The sequence below is a fragment of the Gadus morhua genome, chromosome 4 (genome assembly GCF_902167405.1).
Source record: "Gadus morhua chromosome 4, gadMor3.0, whole genome shotgun sequence".
NCBI classification, from domain to species: domain Eukaryota; kingdom Metazoa; phylum Chordata; class Actinopteri; order Gadiformes; family Gadidae; genus Gadus; species Gadus morhua.
The window spans coordinates 32,399,141-32,411,978 of record NC_044051.1 but is presented as its reverse complement, the minus strand read 5'-3'; the positions used below and the strand labels follow the sequence as shown (position 1 = coordinate 32,411,978).

General features: G+C 48.8%; 1 protein-coding gene across 5 annotated transcripts in view; it reads left to right on the top strand.

Annotated features, from left to right (window-relative positions):
• Positions 1 to 660: 660 nt before the first annotated feature.
• Positions 661 to 12,838, top strand: part of LOC115543107 (sodium-driven chloride bicarbonate exchanger) — a 54,915-nt gene continuing 42,737 nt past the window's right edge. Inside the window, exons 1-2 of one of the 5 annotated variants that reach the window (XM_030355660.1) lie at positions 661 to 1,109; positions 3,454 to 3,486. In XM_030355660.1, coding sequence (XP_030211520.1) covers positions 1,062 to 1,109; positions 3,454 to 3,486 — 81 coding nt within the window. In that variant the 5' untranslated portion in view covers positions 661 to 1,061. Of the gene's footprint in view, positions 1,110 to 3,453; positions 3,487 to 6,870; positions 7,057 to 12,838 lie in introns of those variants that run through there. The other 4 variants (XM_030355657.1, XM_030355661.1, XM_030355658.1 and 1 more) reach the window with 4 other exon arrangements.

Genomic DNA, 12,838 nt, shown 5'->3' with positions numbered 1-12,838 from the left:
GTAGTTTTTAAAGTTCACCATCAGAGGGCGCTCATGTCTCGTGACACACAAAACCAGGGACGCTACTGGGCTACTGACGGTGAGGATGCGCGCGCGCACAGTGGCGCACGGCAGCATCAACACGCAACCCGCCCTCTATAATGAAGGAATGTGCCTCGTTTATGTTCATTATCTCAGAAAATGCGTGACAATCGTCCACAATTGTTTTATTTTTATTTGATAAGATCTCACGAAGGCCAGCTAGTATGAAAGCTCCTTCACCGCATGGCTGTACAGCTACAGCCATGCCTTGTTGTGGTTTCCTATACTCCGGCCTATAGCCTAAATATTGGCGGGCTCATCAGCCTCAATTAAATCGATTTTGGAAAGGAAATTGACCCTAATGACAGAAGCGTGACCGGGCTGTAGCGTGTATGATGGTAGAATATCCAGGTTATACATGTGGGAAACACGAAAAACATCACGCGAAAAGGACCCCCCCCCCCCACCATTTAGACCTAATTAAGCGGAATGAAACACCGACCACCTTCATCTCGGCTTATATTGTCGAAATGAATCACATCGGCGTCGCATAATGGCCTAGATCCCAAATACGCATTAGCATTAGATCACCAATGTTACCGGGTATGTACGCCGCGCAATAAGGCGCACCCCGTGATACCAACGAATGCTTAGGCGCACGTCGCCATACTCACGCTGTGTTTGTGTGTGTGTACACACCGCTACGGTAACAACAAGCCCCCCCGCTCCAGACGTGGGGCCAAGACCGCGTCGCGGCGAAACAGAACGCGAGTCCCGAGATTATGAGTGCGTGAATTGGGAAGCAGTGCCTCCCCCAACCACCACCACCACCACCACACTCCCAGCCCCCCCTCATGCGTAAATGATGTAGGGCAGGACTGCACAATGCCTTCTTCCATCTGAGCGAACCCCCAGCCGGTTTGTGTGAGGAGAAAGCATCCGCTCTTTGGTGCGTCTGACGGAGGAAGGAGCCACAGGATATCGGCGCATCTCGAACCCACCTTGTGTGAAACAGGACAACACACCAAGGAGAAGACAAGATGGACATAACGGACCAAGGCGCTCAAATGGAGCCGCTGCTGCCAACGGTGAGAATAGACGCGCCACCATTATATATATAAATATATAGAATTCCATTTTTTTTCTTTGAAGAGGAAAATGTTGGCCAGTCACGTTGACAGCCTGTTATCAATATGCGTGTATGGACGATTGTATATGATGGAAAACGTCTGTGGACATGAAATATGTAGTGCGTTATTATGTGACCCATATTTGGGCTGCGTTTATATTTGGGCTACTTGTTGGGTCAATCGTCATCAAGGATTTTATTTCAAAATCGGAAGATTTGCGTTTTGCGGTGTCAAACGTAATCCATTGCAGCATATACTTTTTTGCATTTATAGATGTGCCGCTGCCATTTTATACTTCATGATAATTATTCATGATTAGATTATATGGTGAAATGAAGAGCAAATTAGAGCAAATTAGAGAAACTCCAGAATCGTTGAGATGCCTCTTGCATTTTTCTCTAAACGAACAAGGTTCATAGTTACATTAAAGTCTTTTTTTTCCTGTTGTTTTGAGTTCAGGTTACTGCAGCGTTCTGGTTGTAACTGTAGAGCATACAACAGTCATACCCCCCCCCCCCCCCCCCCCTCCTCTCTCACTCACCCACTCACCAACTCACTCACTCACTCACACACTCGCTCGCTCGCTCGCTCACTCACTCACTCACTCACTCGCTCACTCGCTCACTCGCTCACTCACTCACTCACTCACTCACTCACTCACTCACTCACTCGGTCTTCACAGGACCGCTGTGTATAATCACAAACTGCCACTTAACTTGTGTGTGTGTGTTCTGTATTTCTTTTGTGGGGCACCGCACACAAACATGGAAGTAAAAATCAATGAAATCAGCGAGTTTTAATGGATTAGCGATTTGTACTGGACATGGTCTAGCTACATTACACCCTTCTCATTTCTCCCACATACGACAGCTGCCCCCTTCTCCTCATCCTCCTCCTCCCCCTCCTCCTCCTCCTCCTCCTCCTCCTCCTCCACCTCCATTAATCCACCTCATAGCCAGTGGAATAGATAAACAGAGAGATGGAGAGATCATACATTGATGGAGGGAGAGGCAGTGAGCGAGAGAGGTGCAATTTGTCGTACGCAACACACCAGTCGCTTTGCGCAATACTGAGTCAACACCACAACACCCGATTCCTCCTGAGGATGTGGGGTCTGCTACACTACCAACCGCGGGCCCATAGAGGGGTCCTCCCAGCTCCCTCAAGTGCGTAAAGAATCACCAGCCTTGGTCCTCTCCCTCTGGTTTTGGTCCTGGGCCGATGTGCGCTGATAGGTTGAGGTGGTGAACACAATGTGTGAAGTGGTGTTAAGGTCCCTCTAGAGTAGACCACACAGGTGGAGCAGAAATAAATAGGCCCATGCATCAGAGACACACACACACGCACACGCGTGAGTTTAAACCCTGTTCTCCCCACAAGTTCGTATCGCGGGGCTTCTATTTATTAGCATTCAGGTGGGACCGCAGGGATGGAGAAAGGGAGAGTGATAGAGTCTTCCCCAAGACCGAGAGAGAGAGGGGGAGGGAAAGAGAGAGAGAGATAAAGAGAGAGGAAGAGAGAGACAGTACTCATCAGTATCGCCCTACTTTATATGGGTACAAACAGCCATCTCTCTTGAGGGGGAATAACGATGTAATTTCTTTCCCATTCCGTATTCCCATGTGTGTTTAGGGGGACTTCAGATCTTTTGACGCTGCGCCTGTTCATCTGTGTGTGTGTGTGTGTGTGTGTGTGTGTGTGTGTGTGTGTGTGTGTGTGTGTGTGTGTGTGTGTGTGTGTGTGTGTGTGTGTGTGTGTGTGTGCGTGTGTGTGTGTTTGTGTGTGCCGTTTCTTTTCTGCAAAACCTGGGGTAGACTTTAGCAGGAGCGGAATGGAATATTTGCCCCCCCCCCCCCACCAACACCGCCACCGCCAAAATCACCCTTGCAGCGACAATGCGCTGGGTTCGTTGTCAGCTTTGTCAGCCGCACAAAATTGCCGCCTATTCCACCGTTGCCCGCCAAATGCGTTGTCATGCTAAGCATGGCGATGACATGTGGTTATTTTCCCAGTCCCTGGGAATCCTAGCTGGATGACATATTGGAGGGACTCAAGGTGTCTAGAAGAGAATCGTTCTCATTGTTTCAAGTGCAACACCCTCAATCCTATAAACCGTTATTTATTTTGGTCCATATTAATTTCCTAACTGGAATGGCTCTTGGTATTGATCAGGTGGTATTGGATGTTAGGCATTTACAAAGCTAGCGTGCCAAGACCAGACACCTCAGAGACGTTGGCTAGATATCCTCTTCCGACCAAAACTCTCCGTCTAATCCACATCTTCTTCTGACTCCTCTCACAGGAACAACAGAGTCCTCAAGACGGCAAAGAAGTGGTGAGTAAATCCTTCTTCTCGCGTGAGGAAATTAGTGGCCCTCCTTTTTATTTAACACGGCTATTTCCGTCCTTTCTCTCCTTAATTTGAAATCGACCCGGGCTCGCTGTGCAGATGTTTGAAGTTTATTAATAGAGCGCCCTCACCGCCGTCCCAAAGGGACCTGGGATGTCCATCTGTCCCTCTAATGGGGAAACCAAACAAAAGCCCAGGGACGCATGGTTTGGTACGCGGCCCGGTGATGTCATACTTTCACGGCCGACATTAAAACGTAATGGAAGTCATTGGAGGATTTCATCGCGTTGGGTTTCATCGCGCCCGAGACCGTGTTGTGGTTGGTGGAGGGAGGGGGGTGGGGGGTGGGAGTGGATTAATGGAAGCAGACAGACAGGAGCTGAGATGTTGCATACAGATGAGAGGAGGAGGAGGGGGGGGGGGAGTGGGTCAGCAATGGCATCTGTTCAGACAGAGTCCCCGCTTACGTAACCCTGGTAACACACCGTGTGCCATGGATGGACACTTGCAATCTTCTCAATGGCTGGACGGTGCTACACGATGCGTTGTTGCATGCACTTGGAGCCTCATGGAGACGCAGTGGGCTTTTGCTCCAGTGTATGTTTGGGCTGCTATAAGCGAGAGGGGTGTATGAAAAGCACACGCCCGCACATACACGCATGCTCACACAGACAATGCGTAACAGTATAGTTCATGTAAAATATGTATCCCACAGATAGAGCAGTGGAGGGAAATATTGGTTTCTAGGGAGTTATACTTCCGATTCCATCACTAAAGTGATAGTGCTTTTACATTGATGTCCTAGATGCCTGGGACCATGTTATCATTTAGAATTGAAGTATTGATAATAAATACCCATCACACTCTTCTGAATGTTTAGAGTACTTTTGCAGTCGATGTCCCAAAATTCATGGTATTTTCATCTCTACAAACAGGATCCAGCCAATTTGCTCAGCTTCCGTAGAGTCACATCACAATCACTCTGTGTTAGCAGACATCTTTATCCAAAGCGACCAATCGGCAATCAGAACTCAATCAGTGTATGCCCTGAACTCAATCAGAGTTCAGGGCATATTGCCCACGGATCCCTAGAGGTTAGACTGCTGCGGGTCAGAATCCCTCCCCTGTCCTTCCCCTGCTTTCTAAAGACTCGGTCCACACATCTTTCAATCCCAGAATCATCCTAGGCTCCTCCCACCAGTGCGGGATATACCCACCAGTGCCAAAACCAAGTCCAGTGAGATGGGGGTTACCTTCCGGACTGGGACAGATGGGTTGTGACGGGATAGCGTTAGCTGGAATACCGCCAAGCGTGGCCCTGTCAACAGGGTGTTCCTGGATCAGCGTCCAGGACCACCCCTCCACATAAGCATCCTGGACCGGCTGTGACCTTCTAATGTTTCATCGTACTTGATGGGATTTCATGTCCTGGCGCACGATCGTGCAGAAGTGGCTCCCAGTCAGAAAGGTCCACACACTGAATTGACTCTTAATTTGCTTCGGACACAATTCTATAAATTTAAATTTAAACTGTTGTTACTATGAGCATCAAACAAGGTGATGCTGGGTTGGTTAGATGAGGGTAGATCTTTCGAAGGGTAGATATCACTTGATGAAGAGTTAGGAGGTGATGTGTGGCACAAAGGAGTGGAGGGGAGGTTTGCAGAGAATGCATCTGTTGTGGTGAAAGGTTAAAGATGGAAGGAGAGCGAGAGGGAGAGTGAGATTGTCAGAGAGTGTCAGAGAGTGTTAGATAGTGTTTGTCTATGTATGCCTTCGCCCTTCGGATATCGGAAGTGTTATAACTGCGTGTGGTACTACCGGGGATTTAATATTCAGTTTGATTTCCAGAGCGCCTTTGTTAGACCCCAATACTGCTGCTGGCATCGCACTGCAGTCAAATATCAGCTTCCTGACCTCAGTTATGCTGTAAACATGATACTGAACCTGGACACACACACCCAGACATGACACTGAACCCCGTCACGCAGACTCAGACACACACACCCATTTGCCCTCAATCATACTCATACGGGGCACACAAATACACGTAAAGATATAAAGACATGCAAACATACACTCGGGTGCAAACAATACACACACACACACACCCCACCCCCCCCCCCCCCCCCCGACACACACACACACCAAAGGCGCACACAGACACACACACACACACACACACACACACACACACACACACACACACACACACACACACATATTATCATAGTATATGCAGACACATGTACCCATGTATATACAAACAAAATCACACTAAAACACACACACACACACACACACACACACACACACACACACACACACACACACACACACACACACACACACACACACACACACACACACACACACACCATGTTCCACGGTGTGTCCCTCACGCAGTCACTCAATATGAGGACCTTTGTTTTGAAAGCGTCTCCGACACCAGACCCAGAACCCAGTGTGTTTGTTTGGCCTGCCCTGACTCAACAAGCCCAGCTCCCTCTTAGGTAACATGGCCTCGGCGGGGGCCTGACAGCTCTTCAGCACACGCACTCAACCACGGGCCGCGTACACACACACCGCGCACGGGGAGCGTGTGCGCATCAACGTCGCAAATCCCTAAAGGAGGGCGGGGGGAGGGATGGGGGGGGGGGGGGGGGGGGGGAGTGTGGATTGGCCGAGGGATGATTGTCAGAAACATTTGATGCTGTCCTCTGGACACACAAGCTGTCAGAGAACAGACAGTGCCGACGAGAGCGGGGAGCTGATCCGAGCTGAGCTGAGCTCCGATTGTTTGCGTTTGTTGGGGCTCCTGGTCGTGGTCCCGTCCCTGATTGTGGTCGTGGTCGTGGTCGTGGTTGTGGTCGTGGTCGTGGTCCTGGTCCTGGTCCTGGTTGTGTTTGCGAGCAGGGCAGCTGTTCAGGTGGATTCTACGGGAAGCCAAACTGTGTCATGGGAGCAGGAGAAGCTGTTGACAGACTTGGCTGAGGAGAGAGAAACCAGGGTGCACTCTTTCTATTTATCTCTCTCTTTCCCTCTCTCTCTCCCTGTGTCCTGTCTAACTCTCTCTCGCTCCCTCTCTCTCTCTCTCTCTCTCTTGCTCTGTCTCTCTCGCTCTCTCTCTCTCTTTCACTATTTCTGGCTCACTCTCTCAGGCTCTCTCTCTCTCTCACTATCTCTATTCCTTGCTCGTCCTTGCTTGTGTGCTCTCACTCGAGCTCGCATCCTATACACTCATACACACAAACACTCACACACGCACGCACGCACTCACGCACACACGCACGCACGCACGCACGCACGCACGCACGCACGCACGCACGCACACACACACACACACACACACACACACACACACACACACACACACACACACACACACACACACACACACACACCTAGTCTCAGCCTCCCTGCGGGGCATATATCCGTACACTCTCATCTTTCATCTGCGGCGAACACACAGAAAAGAGAGCGGTCGTACCGGTTTCCCCTCGTCGGAGAGCAACTATGCTCTCCCTGGACCCCCACAACGGATTTGTTTACCAGGTAGGTCCACTCTCGCTCTCCCCTTCTCCTCGCTTGTCCCTTCTCCCTGTCCGACCGTTCGACTGTCCGACCGTCCTGATCTCAAGGTTGTTTCGGACCCTCCTGGGTCATAACAACGCGAAGCTATCCCGACCGGATCCCGTGACGGTGTTCAAAGGGTCGTGCGACGTGCGTCCACGTGAGCGACATTTAGCCTAGCATCATCGCGTGACTCTCCCATCGCCGCCTGCGAGGGTTAGCTTGTCGCCGGCGACGTCAGATAGCAGGCAGAGCGCACATCATCACGCTAAGCCCTCTTGATCTTCCCCAGGTTTGACTGGGATTCAAATAACGTGTTTTATATAGTGCTACCGTTCACGAGAGCGGCTGTGTGGGTTGGTGTCACTGCCTGCTAGCACCGCGAAGCCACGCAGAGGCATGCTAGCTCTGCACCTGGCACCGGCGCTCGTTCATGTATAGTTAATAAGGCAATGCTACGGGCACTACTGCTCCGTGGCTCACCAGTGCCAGGCTGAATGTGGAAGGTCCTGAGGAGGTCAGTCAGCAGATGGATTCGGGGGTGGGGGTGGTGGTGGTGTACGTGTTAGCTAGAGTGGAATGGACGGGGAAATTCAATTCATTATGCCATGATGGAGCGGGTAGGGGGTTAGGGGCGTCATGCTCAGGGATGTTGGACGCAGGTTAATGCTTATAGGACATCGGGGATCGAGACCCTTAGATCGTCTACACTGCACCTATCCTGCTCATACTTGGGTTTACATTTAGGGTTACGGTTAGGGTTAGGGTTAGGGTTACGGTTAGGGTTAGGTTAGGGTTAGGGTTAGGGTTAGGTTAGGGTTAGGGTTAGGGTTGTGCCTTCGTTGCTGAGGTGTGTTGGCATTTGTAGGCGTTGGCTTTCGTTGTTGTGTTTACCTTCTTTGAGGGCCTGAGAGGTCGGTCGATTTGAACCATGGAGTGTCCCGCTTTAGGAGATGCTTAACTAGAATAAACCCACGGACCGCCTTCCTACCCCGGGATGCTCCAAGTGCTGATCCTGCCTCCATTACCAGGGCAACCATTGCCATCTGTAGGGCTCAAAGCGACCGCACCAATCACAGGGGCCTGTACGGTGACGGTTAATCCCCATCCCCCGCCCCATCTCCTGCCTCTCTCTCTTGGCTTGCGCCGTGCTCAACCCACCTGGTTTGATGTAGCGTGTAGCGTAAGCCACGCTGCTAAATCAGCTTTACAGCAAACACACAGATTTACATTATAACCAGGCGTATGGCAGATTTTTTGCTTGGCACGTCATGTGCTCTTCACAATGTGCTTCAGGGCTCGCTGTGGCACCCAACACATGGCGCTGTGTGCTAGTCCTGAATAAGCTGTTTCTAGGGTACACCTCGTGCCCTGGTTCTGAAGCTAATGTAAACATTCATCATCCCCGACTGCTCTGTGCGTCACCAGGGAACCTCAGGGGAGATAGCTTCCAGAAAACCTACAAACATATCCCCGGCTAGCCGGCTAGCTAGCTCGCGGAGCAGGCGCGCTATACTAGAGTGTTCCCTGCGCCGCAGTGAGAATGAACCGGTGAGAATCTATCCTATCAGAGCTTCACATCACCTGAGGCCGGTGTGAATATCAGTTTGTGAGACAGAGATCTGTTTGTATAACTGGCTTTACTTTCTGAAGGATAACACCAGGTGATAGCGGATCCGTTCCTCCATGGTTGACCCCCTCAGCGGTTTCTGCTTCCCTTCCATCCCCCACCAGCAGTTGGGTTGCTTTAGCCTGTCATTCGAAACGCATATACTGGGAGGGACCCAGCTACGTTGATGGGGAGGACTTTTACTTTCGGTTTGTTTATCTCCGGTTAGTGCTTGAGCCATATCTCTCGGTATATGGTGAATCAATGTGGCAGAATATAAGATTAAATGTATGGAAGTATGGGTACAATCAGGACATTACATTGAAAGCCCTTGAATTGATATTGATGTGTAGCTTTTGAATATCATTCATTTTGTGAGGATAGAGTAGACATACATATAGATACATTGTTGAGCAATGCAAGTTTAACCCAGGCAGACAGAGAGAGCAGCGTAATTGTAATAGAATGAGTCTCTCAGACCGCTCTGAGGCAGACTTGATGTAACCAACCACATGCTGTGGTTAATTCATTACCTATTGATCACTGAGGTTCTGACATTTGTATTATTCCCTATACTGTTGGCCTAGATCTATTGGGGCAGAAGTGTTGGTGTAGGACTAGGAAGAGATTCTAGAACTGTTGTTCGCGATCTATGGATCTAGAGATCCATTGGTCTACAACTGTTAGTCAGCATCTGTTATGTTAGAATTATGGTTGGACGTTGACGCAACGCAATATCCACGCAGTCGCTTAGACGCAATCATGATTCTGTTTTGGTTCTGCGGTTTATGCCGGGTTTACGTTAGCGGACCCTTCAGATTCCTTGCTACTGGGTTGCCTCTAAGCAAGGTTACAATTTTTTGGGGGGCGCACGTCAGGCCCTTGCGGTGGAAGCCAGGAGGGTCTGAAAGGACGTAATGGTTAAACCCCCTTGCGTTACGTCGACGTCCAAGCATAACTGAGCCTTAAATGTCGCACTATCTGTCTACAACTGTTTCCTAGATCTCTGCACCCTGAGTCTTTGCTTGTGCCGGGACTCTTGTGTCAGAGCCCCAGGGTAGAGGCAACAGGCTAACGACACACAGTGGTATTGTTTAAACACGGATGATTGTCTGGTTAATCGGCAGTTAATTAAACGACACTCTCCTGTGCGGAGGCGGGGCTGCTACTAGACAGGCTAGCCTGTGCTGACTGCCTGCCTGCGTAACGAGGTAGCCTGCGTACACAGAGAAGCTGCGATCGTGTCTGTTTGTTATGCTAGCTGGTGGCTCACCGCAGTTTAATCTTGCGGTCTTGGGCAAGGGGCCGCGATCAGGGGTCTTGGGTACACTGACTGTGTTGACCCTGTCCACGGGCCCCATAAACTACAACAATAACATTTGCTCTCATATTGGACTTTTTAGTTTTTACAAAAATTCTTCCATGTTAGAGCTATTTTCTTTATTTCCTTTGTTGTTGTTAGGATGCAAGGGCTTTATATATTACATGCCACTGGTGTACCATTTAGTTTGGCTTTCTAGTTTGGTTTTTGGTGTAGCTCAGTCCCATAAGAGATTTACAAAATGATAATTGTGTACGACCTTGAGAACTAGGTCATCGGATGAGGACAGGTTAGGCTTCCCAAACGTGACTACAACTCAATGGAGGGCGGAAAACCAATCAAACTGCTTTTTCACCGTTGAGTAATGAAGTCATAGGTATAATCTATTGATGCTTTGGTCATAGAGACTCACAGAGTGCAGTGCATCCTAAACAGATTACAAATGATGGGAGTCCTTAGGTTTAACGGCATCATGTGGTTAAACACACACACACACACACACACACACACACACACACACACACACACACACACACACACACACACACACACACACACACACACACACACACACACACACACACACACACACACAAACACACACGCACATATACATCCATATACACACAAATGTAATCAGAAATTGTGGTAGGATGCGTTGCGTGTTTGTCTGTGTGTCTTTATGTCTGTGTGTGTGTGGGTTTGATGTATAGCTAGTGTTATGACTGTGTGCATGTTATGTGTGTGCCCAGAAAATACAGTAAGATTGCACCGTATCTACGTGGTTGTGTGTATGTGTGTGTGGGTTGTTTGTGTGTGTGTGAGTTTGTGTGTCAGTGTGTGTGTTTATGTGTGTGTGTGTGTGTGAGTGTGTGTATGTGTGTGTTTTTTTGTGTGTGTTGAAGTATGGCTTGTGTTATGACTGTGTGTTTGTTATGTGTGCAACCAGAAATTACAGTATTGCACTGTATGTACGTGGTTTTGTGTGTGTGTGTGTGTGTGTGTGTGTGTGTGTGTGTGTGTGTGTGTGTTTGTACATACATTTGTACATACATGTCGTGTATGTGTTTTGTTCCATTATGTGCTTTGATTTATATGTACAGCCCTGCAAATCAATAGGCTTATGTAAGCCTGTTGTCTGTACTCTTTGTCCCTGGTAAAGTAAACATATTCTCTATGCAGAGAGGCTCCCGGTTGGAATACATTATTACGGTATCAGGGAGCATCCATGAATACAGAACAGGCTGGAGGATCACTCTGGAGCTCAAGATCACTGCTTCAGCCTGAAGGTCAGGCTGAAGCATCACGCACACGCACGCACACGCACACACACACACACACACACACACACACACACACACACACAAACACACACACACACAAATACACACACACCTCCTGCCAGCAAGACGCACACACACACACACACACGCAAACACATACACATACATACACACACATACACACACAAACACACAAACAGAAATACACGCAAACCTCCTGCACGCAAGACACACACATGCACACACACACACAAATGCACACCAATCCCTGCACGCAAGACACACACACACAAATGCACACACACCTCCTGCACGCAAGACATACACACACACACACGCACACATGCACACACACGTACACAATCGTAGCGAAAGACCAACAGCTTCACGCTGAGACCCTCTCAAAAACACAAACAAACATAAGCACCCGCTTATGCATGTGATAAACACAAATACACAAAGGCAAGCACATATACACACACAAACGTTCCATTGCTGTTTCTGCCGCCACTACTACTCCTATTAATACAACAATGGTTTGATACTATTGATACGTGTACTATAAATAATACAACTATTACCTCTAGTTCGTATAACTGTTAGCATTCAAATTAATCAAATTAATAATATTGTTAGCTTGGATTGTGGCACAAGGCAAACATATGATTAATCTGAAAGTCCTGATGGCAGACAAGTTAAAGGCCCAATCCCATTCCTACCCCTTACCCCTTCCCTTTACCCCTTCAAAACAAGGGGGAGGGGTAAGGGGAAGGGGTAAGGGGTAGAAATGGGATTGGGCCTTAATCTGGGGGTACTTGGCTTTTTCAATCTGTCATGGCTTCATATTTATTCCGACCAATCGTGACCGGAGGCGGGGATCTGTAAGTAACGTGATTGGTGAATACAGACCCGGCCGACTGTACTACACTGTAAAAGAGTCTCTACCCCCAGTCTAACAGTCTGACCCTTGAAACACACTTCCCCCTCCAACAATCCCCTTGTGAAAGCCTCATCTATTCGCATATCTGAGTTTTGCTCAGAAGAACATCTCCTTAACAAAACAGGGAAAACGGCGTAGCTCCGCCCCTTGGAGTTTCAGTTTTTGGTCCGAATCTCTGTACCTCTTGCCTCAGAAGCTTACTTGCTTCTGCTTTAATACAGGACTGCTGGATCCCAGATGAGCATTTCACTCAAACATAATATTTGGATATATGTCATATAGGGTCGATTAAAAGTGCTGATTAATTATCCAGTTATTTTATATGGTACGGTTCTACCCCATCCTTAGGCAAACACACAAACACACACGTGGGCAGGCACGCACAGACACACACACACACACACACACACACACATACATACACACACACACACACACACACACACACACACACACACACACACACACACACACACACACACACACACACACACACACACACACACACACACACACACACACACACACACACACACACGCACACACACACATGCAACGAAGCCACAATCAGGGTCAAGGAGTCTGACATGACAGACCATGTTTGACCGACT